The following is an 18,723-nucleotide window of genomic DNA, read 5'->3' as shown; positions in this document are numbered from 1 at the left end:
TGAAGAAGTTTAAACCTTCCTTGAGCTGCTTTGTGGAATTAGAATCTAGAAACTTAATGTAGGAAAAGAAACACTATTCACAGGAATGACTAAAAAAAAAGAGAGAGAGAGAGAGAGAGAGAGAGAGAGAGAGAGAGAGAGAGAGAGAGAGAGAGAGAGAGAGAGAAAGCATAAAACATTTTCCTTCTATTTCTGTTGATTTAATTGCAAAGTAGTAGCATGAATATTTTCTCTGAGGTTACCTTTACCACAATGTGAGTTACAGCAAACTGAGAACACTTGATTAAGGTGACCTGAGTTTTACAGAATAAATGTGCTCTCAGGGATTTCTATCTTCAAATTTCAAATTAAAAATACAGCTAAAACTGGTTCTGAGTTCACAGGCAGGTAAGCCCAACTGATTGGAGGCTCAGGCAGGAGGATCATAAGTTCAAGGCCTGCCTGAGTAACAGAATGAACTAAAGACCAGCCAGCTGGTAGAGCTCAGGGACACTGTCTAAAAGTGACAAAGGAAAGAAAAAAAGAAAGAAAAGGAAAGGAAAGAAAGGAACATAAAAAGAGAGCTGGGGGTATTGCCTAGTGAGAGAGCATAGTATGTATAGCCTGCCTGAGGCCATAGGCTTAACAGCAATGCACGCGCGTGGGTTGGGGGTGGATAAAAACTGAGAGAAACAGAGAAAGTGCTAAAGTAGCTTATGCAATTATATCTTACTCTTAGATTTGAATAGGAGCATTTGTTTTTAACATTCCTATTAACAAAGAAACTTTTAAGAATATTTCTATGAAAACAGTCTGCAAGCCATCTCCTAAATATACAAGCAAAGTAAATTGACATAGACGTTTCTTAGCAGTATAAATAAAACATGATCCAAACCAACCAAATGAAACCCCATAACTCTTCTCTCCCTCCCTTGTCCCTCCCTCCCTCCCTCCTTCCCTCNCTCCCTCCTTCCCTCCCTCCCCCCTTTCTTCCCTCCCATCCTGCTCACTCTCGTCTATCTTCCCAACATTTATTGAGAGCTTGTTTTATACTGTGGATAGTATTGATGGTATGGATAGTAAAACTCTATTTTTTTCCAACAAAGACAAGTGAAGTAAGTGTGTGTGTGTGCAGGTAGACCCCTAAATCCTTACTGTAGGTATCTGGAAAGACTATACATTTAGAAGTGGGGTTGAGGGATGGAAGAGAGGGAGGTGGAGAGTGCACACATCTGAGGAGAACTATGTGGAATTGTTCTAGGATATCCTAAAAGTAGTTTGAGAGGTGGACCGTGGAAGGAAGAAGGGTATTAAAATAAAATAATACCCGTAAGTTTTAGGGAAATGAAGTGTTTTAGGCTTGGGGTTCTGGATAAGAGGGGAGAATAGCAGTGTGTTTCTGTAAAGAGCACAGGAATTCCAGGTTTTAACCCATGTAGGACGTGGTTGTACAAGGGAGAACTGCCAACAGAGAATTCGGGTGAAGCGTGAGTGTAAGGGCTCAGGGATGGAGCAGCAGAGAACTGCACACACATTTTCTGCATACAGAGGAGAACTAGGGTGCTAATAGCCTCAGTGTGTGTGTGTGTGTGTGTGTGTGTGTGTGTGTGCGCGTGCACACACACACACATGCACATGAGAGCTAGGCCAGACTAGGAAGCAGCTGCAAGCTGGAACAAAAGCCCAAGCTGTTCTGCTAAAAGAACAGACACCTTCCCAGGAAACTTTGCCTTAATAAGAATTTACATGAATGAAACCGTAACAACACAAGAATTACATATTGAAACGGTGGTTAATAGCACAAGCCGAGGAGGAGCCATGCTGCCAGAGTTTGAGTTTTGGCTCGCCCACTTAATAGCTATGTAAACTTGGTCATAAAAACAACAGCAAAAACAAAACAAAACAAAAAAACAAACAAAACAAAACACCAACCAACCAAACCAACCAACGTCTGAGAGTCTCTTTCTTGCTCATTTTCCTTACATCATAACTGCAGTAGAAATGGGGGTTCTTGCCCTTCTTGAGAAAAATATAGCTTTCAATATCTGACTACTTCTCATACAAACATGAGGCATTAAGTGTGGTTTTAGATTCAGTCTTTTTGGGCAAGCCTTTTCTTTCTTTCTGCTTCTCATTACTTCTACACATAAACAACCATGCCTAGAGATTTCTCTAGACTTAGCTCTTACATCTGTTTTATTCTGTGTTCCTTTGATGCAAACGTAACACCTCTACCACCCAGTTTTCTCTGTCTCTGTCTCTGTCTCTCTCTCTTTCCCTCTCTCCCTCTCCTCAGCCCTGCCTAGCTAAAACTACTGTGGACCAGTGCCTCACACAGAGGTGTGTATGTTGTAAGTGTGAAGTCAGAGTCCTTGTTCTGTCTGCCACAACTGAGTTGGAAAACATTTCCATCACGCACAAAGATTCCCTTGTGCTAACTCCCAAGCCAGGCTCCACCAGCCCCACCACACTCTTGGCTTCAGGAAGTCAGGGAAATGGCTTTCTGTCTTTGTACATTTGTACTTTCTCGAGTTTTGCTGAAATGGGGCGGTATATGAGCACTCATCATCATGCCTGACTTTCTCTTGGGATCCCTCCACTACTGCAGGCCTGAGCAGTCATGTTTCTGGGCCGCTGACCTGCGTTTTCCTGTGTCTGCACCATGTTTTGATGATGCACTTACCTGAGAAGTCAGCGTTGCACTATTTCCCAGTTTTGAAGAATCACCAATAAAGCTGGCACAACTATCAATGTACATGGTTTTTATATTCACACATGTTATTTCACTTGGGAAAACAATCAAGAAAGGGATTTGTGCATGATCACCCGTTAACATCCGAAGAGCCCCACACAGTGTTTATCGCCAGTATCAGTAGCTGAGTGTCTTGGATGTTGCACATGCCGACAGACATTAGACCTTGCTAGTTTCAGTTGCTGTCATTTGGATGCCCTGTGGTACTGCCTTGCCTTTCTCTGGTGGGCCACACTGGCAGTCATTCTGTGTCTCCATTCGTCATTTGTACTGTTTTATGAAATGTCTATTTGATCCTTTTGCCTACTTGCTTATTTCTCCCTTTCCCCTTCTGATTATTTTGAGTTGCTGGGGATTAAAACACAGTTTCTAAGCAAATTCTCCCTCCCTGAGCTACATTATAACCCCTTTGCATATTTTTAAATTAAACTGTTGTCTTCTTAGAATTAAGTTAGGTTTTCAAAATACACTTTTTATCTGGAAATCTTTCATTATACATTGTGAGTGTGTTCTCTCACTTTGTAGCTTACTATTTTATATTCTTGAACCTTAACTCTAGAAGAACACATTTTAATTTTCACGTTCAACTCACCAGTTTTCCTTATGCAGTGCATAATTTCTCTCTGTGTTTATAGGAAACTTTCTTCCTTTCTTTTCCGCTAGAAGTTTTATAGTTTTAGCTTAAATTTAGGTTTGTGATCTGTGTGTGTGTGTGTGTGTGTGTGTGTGTGTGTGTACAGTGAAAGATTAGAAACTCAGTTCTGGGATCATTTGTATATTAAACAGTTTCTCTCTTTTCCATTGAGTTACACAAATATCTTTGACCAAAGCCATATGTATGCATATGCATAGCCATGTATTATATGCTTCACATTTTATTGATAAATTATTATATCTCTATAATTCCAAATTCTCTGCATTATTCCATTTGTCTGTGCAACTATCCCTGTGCCTGTATTATGCTGCTGTGATTACCTGAGCTTTGTAGCAAGGCTTGAAACAGACCGTGTGTGTGTGTGTGTGTGTGTGTGTGTGTGTGTGTGTGTGTATGTGTGTGTGTATTTAGTTTGGCTTTCATTGCTATGAAGAGACACCATGACTAAGGCAACTCTTACAAATGCAAACATTTAATTGGGGCTAGATTACAGTTTCAGAGGTTTAGTCCATTATCATCATAGCAGGAAGCATGGCAGTATCTAGGCAGACACATGGCTGGAAAAGGAGCTGAGAGTTCTGCATCTTGTTTTGACGGTAACTGACTTCCAGGCAGCTAGGAGGAAGTACTCTTCTGTAATGGGTATAGACTGAGCACGGGAGGAGACCTCCAAAGCCCACCTCCACAGCGACAGACTTCTTTCGACACCACCACACCTCTTACCAGTACTACTTTCTATGGGCCAAGTATATCCAAACCACCATATATACATACATATGCACACATCTGTATTATGACTTATAATAGATACGCTATGGGCTTGTCAGTTTTTACAAAAAATTTTACTAGGGTTTTGTTTGGAATAGCATTAACTCTATAGCTCCTACTATTCTGTATATTAGTCTCTGTCCACATGAGGCTATTATATTTTAAATTAGTTTAATGTTAATAAAATTTCAAAATTAGGTCTTCTATTACATTGCTGAATTTCAGTACCCAGTTTCATATGGCTAATAGCTTTTCTCTGAAAAAAGTCTCACATGTGGGGAACATTTTTTTTTATTATTGTAATAAGTTTTATTGGGTAGCACAATTACATAGTAATGTGGAAAAAATAATCTTAACAGTATTGAATGCTCCAATCAACATGTGTGTTTTTTCTTTCTATTTAAGTCTTTTTATCATATATAATTTTCAGTTTACATTTTCCATATAAAATTCATTTTGTATATCCCTAGTATTTTATATCTTTTGATTGCTAGTATAAACACAGTATATAAGTTCTTTTTGTATCTTGGTCTTATTTTTGCAATCTTAATAAACTTACTTGTTTGGCTCTCATAGATTTTGTTGATTCTTTAAAATATTCTACATACAGAATCATGTTGGGTGTAAAATTTTTCTTTCATCTAAAACAAACAAACAACCCCTTTTTTCTTCACAGATGTATGCATTTGATTTTCCCTTCTTGCTTTAGTTGAGGGATCCAGTAAAAGTTGAGTTAAAGAGTAAAAATAAACAATGTAACTGATCTTTTCAAAAAATGAGCTTTTGGATTTAATTGATTATTTTTGTTACTTATTTATACCCCATTCCATTCATTTCTACTCTTTATTACTAATACTTACACTTATTACTTTGGATTTAATTCCCCCCCTCTAATTTCTTAAGATAGAAGCTTAGATTGGTGTTTTTAAAACCTTCATTAGTTGGTGATAGCATCTGAAAACTTCTAAGCTTCAGTGCAGATATATACCAAACATTTTGATATGGTGAGCTTTTATTTTATTCAGTTCAGAGTACAGATGATCCTTCACATATGGCAAAGCTATAAACATAACCAGCACAAGTTGGAAATACCGTAAAATTTAAAATGCCACCAATATACTTAGTATATGGAGCAGCAGCATAGCTTAGCACCAAAATATGCAGCCGAGAACTGGCTGTTTACTTCTTGGGATGCTGAGTTGTAGATTTTTGTCATTGATTATTACCATAGACCCATATATTATAAGACAGATACCTAGTGCAGAAAAGGATCAATATGTAAAATTCAGAATATGGGTGAACGTGTTTTGCTTTGTACTATCATAGAGTTCAAACATCCTTGGGATGGTGAGATGGTTCAGTGGGTAATGATTCTGTTACCCAGCCCAATGACCCTGGGATCCCTGCGGCCCACATAGAGAAAGGAAAGAGATGACCTTCACATGTGTGTTGTGGAATTTGTGCACATGCCTAAATACATACATATAAGTGTACACAAATGAATCATACTTTAAAAATCATTCTAAGTTGAATCGTAGTAAATTGAGGATTGTCTGTATTCGAAACTTTCCTTGTGACCTCTTTTATAGACCATGGTTATCTCAAGACCTATTGCCTAATTTCAAAATAGTTTGGAATTGTATACAAAGCTTTCTGCTATGAGTTTATATATGATATGCTTTTTTTTTTTAAGAAATAGTTTTTAAAGGTATGTGTATATATGTGCATCTGTATAGGAGTATGTGCATATATAAGTGTGGTATCCACAGAGGCCAGAAGAGGGCACTGGATCTCCTAGGGCTGGACTTACAGGCAGCTCTGAACTGCCTGATATGGGTGCCTGAACCTAAACTTGACTCCTCTGCATGAGCAGCAAGCACTCTTAAGCACTGAGCCATCTCCCTACCCCTAAATGTTAGATATTTTGAATTTTACTTTATTGAGTTCTGGGTTTTATTGTTTTCTTTAAAAAGTGTACTGGACTTGGCTTTAGAGAGTAGCTATATTACCTGAAGATCAGTTTGCTTGTTTGTTGCTGTTGGTTGCATGATTTTCCTGTTTTTAAAGTCTTGGTCTACAGTAGTGTTTCCTGAGGTTTGGCCCATCTCTTGCCTCTTGTGTCTCATCTTCCATGTCCTGTCTGTGTTTGCCGGTAGGATCTCAAATGACTCCCATTCCTATGAAAGCTCTGGGAATTATTTGCCTTAGAGCATCCTGGATATTTTCTGTTGTCTGCCAGCCATATGGAGTTTGTACCTAATGAGTCCCTGTGTTTACAGAGACTTGAAGAACCCCCGTGAAAATTTCTGGAGCTCTTTCTTTTCTTGTCTCCTTCTTATCTGGCCCACTCTTCTGCAAAGACTAACATTTCAGTGTCCTTAAATGCTAGCCTGTGTCTCCTGAACTAAGCATGACTAATGGTGTCTCTTTGGATAGCATCCTCCTATTCACAGCCTGAAAAGTGCCACCAGGTAGAAAGTAGCTGCTGAAGGTTATTTTGTTTTTCTTCTTTCTCTATCACATTTCTGTGAAACATGTTGCTCGGTGTCTGAACCAGTTCTTATATTAGTGCATGTCTAGATTCCTAGAGTTTATAAAAAGAGAGGTGTGTCTAAGGCTGGGGAAATACTATCTCAGTGAGTAAAGTGCTTGACATGCAAACGTGAGGAACAGAGATGAGATCCCTGGTACCTACATAAACATTGGATGGGTGTGGTAGCCTGTCCACAATCTTGACACATGGGAGGTAGAGACAGGAGGTACTTAGAAAAGAACGACTAGCTACATTAGCTAATTCTAGGTTCAAGTGAGAGATGCTGCCTCAGTACATGCAGTGGAGAGTGATGGAGGAAGATATGTGGCCTCAACGTATGATCTGTACATGAATGTGATCACATGCGCTTGTGCATGCCTATTGACATATGCACCCATAGACATGAACACACATGCACATGCACAGATACAGGCAGACACACATTGCACATGCACCAAAGAAGGATATGTCTGAATTCCATTATTATTATGGTTTGAGGCAAAAATTATTGATGATTTGCTTTCTGAAAAGTTCTTAATTGACTTTTATTTTTTTCTATTATTTGAGTCATAAGTACATGTGAGATTTTAAAAGATCAACAGACTTTATAGATTTTTAATCTCTTGATTCTATTTACAAAATGATAAATTCCTTGTATGACTAATATGTTTTTGGAACATTTTGTTTTAAGTGGCAAGGAACAATCAAGATAAATGAGCACTCTGGATATTTCCAGTAGTAGCTTTCACAAGCTATCATGTGATCTAGACTGCTGTCATTTTAGAACACAAATGAGCTTTCTAACGGACCTGCAGTAATTGTTTCTCTTCCTCTCAGCCTTTCTATGTCAGGTATTCATTACATCGGCTCTCCTCTTCAAAGATGGAGTGCACATATCAGTGCACGGTAGTAGTTGGACTCAGGCATCAGTGTAGTCAGTCTAGATGCGCTACCCTTCTCCATGATGTCAGTCACAGATCCAGGCTCTTTCCATCTTGCCACCCTCAACCACCTCATGATCTGTTAGAACGCCATCCAGCAAGACAAAAGGCAAACAAACATTTAGGGACAGATGTGGGAGAGGTCATACAGACCAACTCTACAAGTGACACATGCCAGCTCTGTGTATATCCCTTCAGCTCAGTCTTAACCACAGGACCGACATAAGGGACATTGCTACTCCCTTGTAAAGGAGACTTAGGAGTTTAGCCCTGGGCCCGGGAGCAGCAGGAAGCAGCAGGAAGCCTGGGCAGCTGTCCCATAGCAGGATGCTTAGGTGCACGCAGGTCAGTTGTCTCTTTTATGCATCAGTTCTGGTTTGGAGTAAAACATCTCAGTGGGGAAAAAAAAAGCACTGTGTGCAGATTTTCCTACTTTTGAAATAATGCTTTGTTCTTTGTTCTTTCTCTCTCCCCTTCCCCCTTTCTTATATATTTCTCCCCACTCTCCTTTTCAGACATTACAATTTCCCACTACTTGGCCTTTTCTCTGGACTATTCTAGCGAACAAGAACAACATAGCGTCTCTCCTGCCAGCATGGATTTCCAGGGCTTTATACTCTGTACTTGACTTCTTAGCCAGTAACACATGAAATAATGTTAACTGATGACTTTGAAAATGAGAAGACCTGTTTTCAGCAACGTTCAAAGTAACAAGAAAATAAAACTCATGGAAAACTTATGGGAAAATGGGTTAAACCCTTCCCACTCACCACTGACTGCTTTCAGAAAGAAAATATTCAATAACCATGGCCAAACAGAAAGAGCTACATTTATTTCACCCCCCCCGACCCCACCTAATCCTAAACCATGCACAAACTGAAGTACATATAATTTAATAAGTATGTTTTTGATTTTTCTGTGTATATTTTTGTATTCCTCCTATAGTGTCTATTTTTTATTGTTGTTATTTAAGTGTGTACTCTGTTCCAGATTGCTTTCCCGGCAATTGATAATGTTGGCTTGGTTTCGCTCCACGTCTTAATTAGATGTTTAGTAGCACACATGAATGGAAGAAATGGCAGCCTCCTCCTAATACATCACTGTGTACTGGCAGTGAGCCTAGGTGGCATGGAAGAATTGTATCATGGAACTACTTCTCTAGAACTTGCATTTCAACTTTGGTATGAGCCTGATAAAAATAGATAACTTTGTGTTTTCATTAAGTTATTTGGCTCATTAACTAAATCCCCTCTGTGTTTATCACCTATAGGAATGACTTAACACATATGTGCATATGGATGGGCACTTATGCATATGCACATGCATGCACACACATGCACACATATGCATGCCACAGTGTGGAGATGTCTTGCTCTGAACTCTCATGTTTTTTTACAGTGAAGTATGTCCAGCATTGTTTAGCTTCTACTACAACACTGAACACTAGTTTTCTCATCTGTAGGGACATCAGTTGGGAAAGCAAACTTTATTGTTCTGGAATAATAACCACATTCTCTTTAACACTTCAAGGATTGCCTTATGGAAGCACAAGCTAGGCTTCCTCACTCTTAAGTCTGGTTTCCGAGGAGGACTCCCATTCTAAGTGTCTCCTTTTGTAAAGCAGAAGTATTGTTTCTTCGCCTATCTTGCCAAAACCATTTGGCAGTATCATTCACTGGGATCTCATGTCAGACAGATGTGCAAGGTGTTGTTGCCAGATGTTCAAGGCATGGTTGCCATTTAGGCTTTGACCTGTTGTGAAGATGGGTCTGAGACCTTTGCCTGGCAGGCTAGGCCCATGCTGGTCTAGCTTAGACTCCAGAATTATTATCTTCCCCCCCTTTTGTGATGAGCCAGGGTGCACATACAACTTCTTTAGAAAGGCCATCTTTTGAGGGCTGGCAAGCAGCGTGGTATTAACCAGTCCTGGACAGGAGGGAACTGTGGTGTGGCTCCCAGCTGACAGATTCAGTTTCCTACTGATGAAGAAATGAACAGCCCAGAGCTGAGAAGGGGCAAGAGGACCCTTCCTAAGTCAGGGCACTGAACCTTCTGACGACCTAAGCAGCAGATTTGGAGATGCCTGTGCATCTCAAGGTCAAGCCCAGGGTCACTGCTTCTCAGCATCATGACTGTCCTTTATTGGAAAAAAATTGCAGAGGAGACATGATAGTGAAAATTTTAACAGCTCTGAACTTTTTGTTTTATCAAGAGGATAAGGTGTGTTCTTTTTCTATTTTCCTTTTTTCTTCTTTCTTTTCTATTTATTCTTTTTTTTTACACTCCATATTGTATTTCCCCTACCCTGTCCACCCTCCAACTGTTCCACATCCCATACCTCCTCCCCACCACCTGTTTCCACATGGATGTTTCCAACTCCCACCACACCTGACCTTTAAACACCCTGGGGCCTCCAGTCTCTTGAGGGTTAGGTGCATCATCTCTGAATGAACACAGACCTGGTAGTCCTCTACTGTATGTGTGTTGGGGGCCTCATATCAGCTGGCATATGCTGTCTGTTTGGTTGTCTAGTGTTTGAGAGATCTCAGGGGTCCAGATTAATTGAGACTGCTGGTCCTCCTACAGGATCACCCTTCTCAGCTTCTTTCAGCCTTCCCTAATTCAACAACAGGGGTCAGCTGCTTCTGTCCATTGGTTGGGTGCAAATATCTGCATCTGACTCTTTCAGCTGCTTGTTGGGTCTTCCGGAGTGTGGTCATTCTAGGCCTCTTTTGTGAGATCTCCATAGCCCCAGTAATAGTGTCAGGCCTTGGGACCTCCCCTTGAGCTAGATCCCATTTTGGGCCTGTCGCCGGACCTTCTTTTCTTCAGGCTTCTCTCCATTCTCATCCCTGTAATTCTTTCAGACAGGAACAATTATGGGTCAGAGTTGCGACTATGGGATGGTCCCCCTCTCCCTCACTTGGTGACCTGTCATCCTGCTGGAGATGGGTTCTATAAGTTCCCTCTTCCTATTGTCTGGTATTTCATCTAAGGTCCCTCCCTTTGAGTCCTGAGAGTCTCTCACCTCCCAGATCTCTGGTGCATTCTGGAGGGTCCCCCCAACTTCTTACTTCCTGAGGTTGCCTGTTTCCATTCTTTCTGGTGGCCCTCAGGGCTTCAGTCCTTTTCCCTCACCCAATACCAGATCAGGTTCCCCTCTCCCAAGTCCCTCTCTCCCCCTCAAGAGGGACTGAGGCATCTTTACTTGGACACGTCTGCTTATTGACTTTTTTGAGTTTTATGGACTGTATCTTGGGTATTCTGTCCTTTTTTTCCCCCTAATATTCACTTATTAGTGAGTATATACCATGCATGTGCTTTTGGGTCTGAGTTACCTCACTCAGGATGATATTTTCTAGTTCCATCCATTTTCCTTCAAAATTCAGGATGTTCTCATTCTTAATAGCTGAGCAATATTCCATTATGTAAATGAACCACATTTTCTGTATCCATTCTTCTGTTGTGAAACATCTGGGTTGTTTCCACCGTCTGGCTATCATAAGTAAGGCTGCTATGAACATAGTGGAACACATGTCCCTGTGGCATGGTAGGGCATTTTTGAGTAGATTTCCAAGAGTGGTATAGCTGGGTCTTCAGGTAGATCTATTTGAGGAACCTCCAGATTGATTTCCAGAGTGGTTGTACCAGTTTGCAATCCCACCAGCAATGGAGAAGTGTTCCTCTTTCTCCACAACCTCTCCAACATGTGTTGACACCTGAGGTTTCGATTTTAGCCATTCTGACTGTTGTTAGGTGGAATCTCAGGGTCGTTTTGATTTGCATTTCTCTGATGACTTAGGACTTTGAACATTTCTTTAGGTACTTCTCAGCCATTTGAGATTTCTCAGTTGTGAATTCTCGGTTTAGTTCTATACCCCATTTTGATTGGGTTGTTTGGTTTTGTTCTTAGCTTGTAGCCAGCTCTTCACTCACCACTAAAGACACCTCTTCCAAATCTGAACATCACCCCCATGTCTAGGATTCTGACTTGCAGCTCACCCCCATTTCTATCTATAGAGAAGTAGAACTAGATGCTATGACTCAACTGTTGAAGAGCACAGCTATTATTTAAAGAATCTGAGAACTGAAGTACAGAAATATTAGTCTAAACATGGAACCCGGCTGTTGGATTTATGGACCTCCAGCTCCATGGGTAGAGGCTGTGACTGCCCCCACCCCCAGGCTAGTGTATTTTCCTCTCACTCCTCTTCAACCTGTGTCATTGTATCTCATATGGTTTTCGTTTTGAGTTCCTAATGAGGCTGGCACAGGATCAGGGATCAACAATGTGTTTTGTTTTATGCAGGTCTTTACATTCCCAGGGGCATGCCTCGAAAGCCTTTGAAATCTCTTTTGACAATGGCTTTTTGAGATCCATCAATGCAGGCTTTGGTTCTGCCAGCAGGAGTTCATTCATTGATTATTTTAAGCTGCCTATTTGTGGAACCAAATGTGAAGAAAAAGAAAATAGGCCTCTTCTCCATTTCTGGTACAGCACCTCACTAAGAGAGGACTTGGCTGCCTTTTCAGAAATACAGTAGGAAAGAAATGCTTTATGACAAGCTTTTAAATATATATTCCTTAAAGTCACACACATACATACATATTTAACATATATTTAATATGTTATATATTAATATTACACACACACACACACACACACACACACTTGATTCTATTTCTTTGACTCCATCCCTCCTGATTCCTGATTTTCCTGAAGTACCCACGCAACCTATATAGCTGTTGCAGTTAGTATTTGCCTCCCTGTCTCTATATAATAGGTTTATACTGCTACATCTTGATATTTGAAAGCTTTGAATTTTTATTTGACTTTGTAGTATGGAGGAAGAAAACTTAAAGTCCTTACTTACATCTCTCTCCCATATATACTTAAACAGAGATGCACACTTGTTTCTAGACCCAGATTGAGAGGGGAAGAGGAGCGATAAATAACCCTATGGGTGTTTAATGAAGCCATAGTGAATTATTTTATATTTACTTAAAATTGCATATAATATATGCATATATTTAATAAAAAATATGCCACTTGAGGGGACAGTGCTTCTCCCCAAACCTATAGACTGTCCAACAAAAACCTCAGCGGCACACATGCAAAACCCTTGAAGCTACTAGATAAGGGAATTCAAGAGATCCCTCCCACCCCTAAAGACAATATAGGCTATTGCCACTGGCTTTGGTGCCTTCTAGGAAAAGGGGGTGCAACCCTACTGCTGACGATACCATAGAGCTCCTAGTTCTCATGTCTTCTTCAAATGACCCCTTTGTTTTGTAGGGCACTCACTTTACTAGGTACCTAAAAAATGAAAGGAGCTTAAATATTCTGGGATTTTGCAAGACTGTAGTAAGTTTTTTTTTCTTCTTCTTCTGTCACATTTATTGATAAATTAGAATCTAGGTTCTTTTTTTTTTTTCCATCTGAATTTTGAAACAATTTCTCTGCTGCTTTTGGGTTTCCAGTTTGCTTCTGGGAAGGTTGAGATGGCTGTGACTCCCAACCGTTTCCATGCGGCTCCCTTTTTAAATGCATCTGGCAGAATTTCTGGAACATTCTGTTTCTAGTGGTTTGAAATCTGACACTGATGTGACAAATTGCTTATGTTCTCACTTTGTGCTGGGCACTCTCTGAGTTCATTCAACTTCTAAAATCGTACCTTTCACTTCTGGGACATTTTTCTTGAATAGGATCTTCTCAATTCCAGACTCTTCCTGCATGGGCTCTTTTCCCTGGGACACTAATTGTTCAGGCATTGTATCTTCATAGGCATTTATTTTGTTTTTAAAGGTATTTTTTCTGCATATTCATCAACTTCATCTCCTGACCATTGGACTAACATTGTCACCTCTGCCTTATCTGAGCGTTTCTATGATGTTTGATTCTTTACAAACCAAAGACTTCTTGTACGGCAAGGATACTAATAAAAACAATGAAAATTTCTGCCTCTTTCATCCTTTGCTTTGTGTGTGTAACTTGTACCGTTCCAATGCTTTATAACATTTTCATTCATGGTGGGATGCATATCTATGAGAGTGGTCTCATGAGATCACTATGGAACTTAAAAATTCTTAGAGCCCAGTGATATCGTCGCCTCCTCCCCACCACAGTGAAACTCCTTCCTCATGTTTGTGGTGATACTGCTGTGTATACGCCCACTCCTCTGTCAATGTAAGGAGGGTATCACACGTTCAGTCACGTATGCACTTAAAGCTTGGGAATGGTAATAGCCGACTGTGTTACTGGTTTCTTTACTAAGCTATTTTCTTTCTCCTCCTCATCATAAAATGTGCCGAGGGGCTGGGCTACAGCTCAGTTGGTAGGGCGCATGCCTTGCCTCCACAATTCCTGAGTCTGAGCTCCAGAACTCACATGCAAAAAGCCAGGCATAGTGTTGTGTGCGTGCTTGCAGCCCCAGTGCTGAGAAAGCAGAGAGAAATGAATTCCTGGGACTTGCTTAGCCTACTCAGTTCTAGGCCATCAAGAGAGCTTATTAGTAGAGGAAAAGAGGGAAGGGTCAATGGTTCCCGAGGAGCAATACCTGGGGTTGTTTCTGGATGTCCACATGCATGAACACACATGAATGTGCATACCCCTACACACATGTGCATACACACACATCAAGCATAAAACCTTGTCCCATCTTAGAGTGGCTGCAGGCTAGTTGCATTTCTTGCTTACACCAGGAGGCCCCATTGAGACACTGCCCTGGGCTACTTACTTTACATAAATACACTGTATGATGACTGCATTGCACAGTGATGTATTCTACACACACCAGATCTCTCAGAATATGTCCCTGTGATTAAGTGAAACATGGCTGTATTTAGAAGTACTTTCGTGATGTGGCTGATTTTCTCTCTTGGATGGAAAATTATCTCCTGGATAAGTGGGTTTGTAAGCCCTCCCCCTTTATCACACAGATAAACAGCAGCAGACTTGTGTGACCACAGACTGGAAGCCAAGAGAGCTGCAGAGAAACCCGGATGAGAAGGGCCTGGATTACAAGCCTTACATGTAGTGCGGAGACACTTAAACCCCTAGTATTGGTTAGTGATTTTTGCAAGCCGGCTAGTAAGAATTGTGTTTGTTTATGATACAGGTCTGAGGACCATTGGCGTGATCACCAAGCTGGATCTCATGGATGAAGGAACGGATGCCAGGGATGTACTGGAGAACAAGCTGCTGCCTCTTCGCAGGGGTAATGTACTGTGCTTTCCCCAGGCCTGCCTTTTATAAAATGGCAGAGAAATGACTGGCAAGCCACAGGCAGGCTTGGCCTTACTTCTTCCTCTGTTCAAAAGGAGTGATTTATTATTAGCCATACTTCATACGGAATGGCACACTGCTCCCAAGTGTTGCATTAAAGAACGTTATAAGAAGAGAACTATGTCTTAAAATAACAGGAATAGGAAAACATGGAAAGTAAGGAGCTCAAAGGAAGATTATAAATATTCATCACAGGCTACATAAATATACACCGTTTTGTTTTAAGTCTGATATTTACTTGCCTGCTATATGATACAACAGTCGAGATATAGTTTCTTAAAGTGTGTAGAACTTTAAAAAGTGAAGGATATTATTCTGTTGATGTCAACGATCTATCAATAGTCAGACCAGTGGCTTTTCTGTACAGTGAGGTCTTGCATGGAATGTTGTAAGACGACACAGGCTTTAAAACTAATTTTGCCTGGTAGAGAGCCTTGAAGTTTCTCTAGAATAAATGGCAGGAAGTGTGCAAAATCCCATGGGTTTGTGTTTCGTTTCAGGCTACGTGGGGGTGGTCAACAGAAGCCAGAAGGACATAGACGGAAAGAAAGACATTAAGGCAGCCATGTTAGCAGAAAGGAAATTTTTTCTTTCTCACCCGGCATACAGACACATTGCTGATCGTATGGGGACCCCACACCTCCAGAAGGTCCTGAATCAGGTAAAATTATTCTTTTAAGTAGTAAGTATAATTATGAAAGGTATAGATTACCAGAATGAATGTTTCTTATTATACAATTTTATTTTGCCCAGGTAAAACTCACTCTGCTTTTGATAATAATTTTCAACACTAATTATTTAGATCATTTACCATTATTTAGACCACTTACCAGTCTTGAAGTGAATCCACCTCAGTATCACTGATAGTATCCAAAGAAAAACCGCGCTCTGATTTAGGAACAGTGGACAGCAGACACATGTGTGAGCATGCACTCACAGTATGCAGTATCTTAAGTTAAACTTACACAGCTCTGACAAGGTAGTCTCTTGGGATCTGTTTCAAACCGTCCAGCTGTGATGGTTAGGTTAGATTCTTCCATTAACTGTTTTATGGTTTTATTAAATCTTTATTGGTTTCTTAATTTAAAATATTGAAACAATAAATCTTGATAAAGTAATCATTGATTTCCACTAACCTAAACCATCTTTTCCATATCATGCACTCACTCAAAATAGATTTGGAATTGGCATTCAGCCTACCCTCTTCTGTTCATCACATACATCATTCCCAGAAGTCCTCAGTACACGTACTTAGTATATCTTCTCTCCATAAGGGAGTTGAATATCTTGTCAAACAGGCTTCCTTCCTGAGTTTCCATTGCATTGACTTACATTGTGAGTAGCTTCTGTCACAAATATCCTAATAGTTTCTATACAAAACTCCTCTTTATGAATGTGGTCTGCCAATGAGTCGTTCATAGATGCCCTGATGTTGGCTCCTTGAAGGAAGCTGTCATGGAGACAGTAGCTGAACTACTTGGACAAAACAAACTGAGGAAGTTTTAGAAAATAAAGACCAATAATATACTTTTAAGCAATGTAGCAGACTACCATAAAATTCATGCTTTTTAATTAAGGGAAAAATGAACATTTAGAAGCCATATTTGGCTGTATCACTTAAGACACCAATACATTTTAAACAGCTACACAAGTTGGTCATGTAAGAACCACAGTATTCTTCCACCAGTATAGCCAGTATAGCACCAGTATAGCCAGTTCTAGTAACACTTCCTACATTACTGCTCCCATAACTATATTGGCCTAAGTAAACTATAAACAGATTAAGATTTATCTTAGGGAAAATTCACTAATATGCTTAGAAATATAAAGTTAGAAATAAAGTAGGTTTTGAATAGGTGAAAACCTGAAGGGCACAATTCACCTATTTAGGTTGCTGGTGATCACTAAGTTAGGACATAATTGGATGAAATTTGACTGGATTTTGTATTGAAGATTTTTTCCTTTCCTATATAAGCACTCTCTGTTATTTCAAATAAATTCACTCTGTTAAAAAAGACAGAGTGGTCTAAGAGACTTGATACAAAGAATAAAAGGGTCAGATTGGTGAGTTTAAAGGAATACTCAAATCACAGGCAGGAAGATTAATTGTAGACCAGGTTGATTTAAAATTGTGGAGCTCAGTTAATAGGGAAGTGAAAAGATGTGTTAGCTTGGTCTTTGTCAGGGTTAGGAGCTTTGAGAGATGCTGACAAGAGCTGAGAACTTAGTGACACAATAGAGCTTGTGATGGGTGACAGAAAGCTTTAGTGGGTAACTAGTTAACCAGGCTAACTCCCACGTTCCCAGAATATTAGAAAGTTGGACACCTGTAGAAGAAATCAGGTGTGCTAATTGACTTTCACAGAAATGAGAAAATATCCTAAATAAACAACTTACAAGGAAAAGAGTCTAATTTTGGCTACTGCTTTTGGAGTTCAGTTCATGGTCATCTGATTCTACTGTGCTGGGCCTTCATAGCAGAGAAGGTTGAAGAAGAAACCAAAGGCTCAGTGGCCTCCAAGGGCATGATTCCCGCAATCTAACTTCTTCCCAGTAGCCTATGTCCTAAGTGTTCTAATGACCTGTCAAGGTTGGTGACCAAGCTTTTGGGCATTTGAAGACACCACAGATTCAAACTGTAACAGTTGGGTAGTTAATTTGGGTGTGTTGAGGCTGGGGTGTTATTTATGGATCCAGAAGGGACCGCTGGATATATATGCCCACAGCAGAGACAGGAAGTCCTGTTTGGACTTGGATAATGAGAGACAACAACGGGGGCTGAAGTTTACCTCATACATTGATCTTCATGCTTATACACCTGTCTGATTTTGCTGTGTTTTATTTAGCAACTTACCAACCATATTCGAGATACCCTGCCCAACTTCAGGAACAAGCTACAGGGGCAGCTGCTCTCCATAGAACACGAAGTGGAGGCCTTCAAAAACTTCAAACCGGAAGACCCCACAAGGAAGACCAAAGCCCTGCTGCAGTGGGTCACCTCTCTCTCTCTTCCTCTGTTCATTTGAAGCGGCTTGCCTGGCCTGCTTATGCTCACCATGTTGCTTTCTGGAAGCAGCAAGGAGCATAGCAGAGGTTCCGTGTGATACAGTGACCCCCGAATCATTCTGTTTTCACAAGGAACACTTGCCGAGTTTACTGTTATTACAAAGTAGCCAGTTGCCCGTCTCCATGGATTCAGTCAGGGAGTGTAGCCAGGGACGATAACTCAGCAGGGTTTTCTCCCTTAGCCTCAGAAGTCAGCAGAGATGAGCATATCTTTTATATTTTATAACTAAATCTATAGATGTTGCTTTATTATCTTTGTTTCCAATTTTCACATGATTTGTCCCTGTGTATATCTCAGGAGAATAAAAGGCTTACTTAAAAGCGATTACATTTCATTTTCCTTTCCCTTTCTGGTAGTGATTTTAATATGGCTGTTTAAACTTCAGGGATTAAAAACCCAAGCAGAGCTTTTCTGCCTTCGTGATCTGTCTATCTTCACAACCTTCCCGCCCCTCCTTTATTCTTGGGGTATTCGAAGATACCACAGCAGAGTTGCTAGTGAACACTGGCTCCTTCCATCTCTCCTTTGACTCCTGTAGACTCCACTTGTCTCTTCATCTGTGTGCATCAACTTGCACTAGGTCTGTCTCAATCAGAAGGTCTAGCATTCCTACACACCTAAGTTATCAATCAATGATGATAGCTAATATCTCTTAAAGTACTATTATTTTACTTATTTATTTATATTTGTATATATATATATATATATATATATATATATATATGTGTGTGTGTGTGTGTGTG

General features: G+C 40.3%; 1 protein-coding gene across 6 annotated transcripts in view; it reads left to right on the top strand.

Annotated features, from left to right (window-relative positions):
• Nucleotides 1–18,723, top strand: part of Dnm3 (dynamin 3) — a 477,887-nt gene that overhangs the window by 145,642 nt on the left and 313,522 nt on the right. For all 6 annotated transcript variants that reach the window (XM_021198990.2, XM_029538405.1, XM_021198992.2 and 3 more), the window contains exons 5-7: nucleotides 14,747–14,845; nucleotides 15,414–15,574; nucleotides 17,760–17,902. In XM_021198990.2, the coding sequence (XP_021054649.1) occupies nucleotides 14,747–14,845; nucleotides 15,414–15,574; nucleotides 17,760–17,902 (403 nt within the window). The remainder of the gene's footprint in view (nucleotides 1–14,746; nucleotides 14,846–15,413; nucleotides 15,575–17,759; nucleotides 17,903–18,723) is intronic.

This window comes from Mus pahari, chromosome 5, assembly GCF_900095145.1.
Source record: "Mus pahari chromosome 5, PAHARI_EIJ_v1.1, whole genome shotgun sequence".
In the NCBI taxonomy this organism is placed as follows: domain Eukaryota; kingdom Metazoa; phylum Chordata; class Mammalia; order Rodentia; family Muridae; genus Mus; species Mus pahari.
This window is presented reverse-complemented; position numbering and strand designations above follow the sequence as displayed.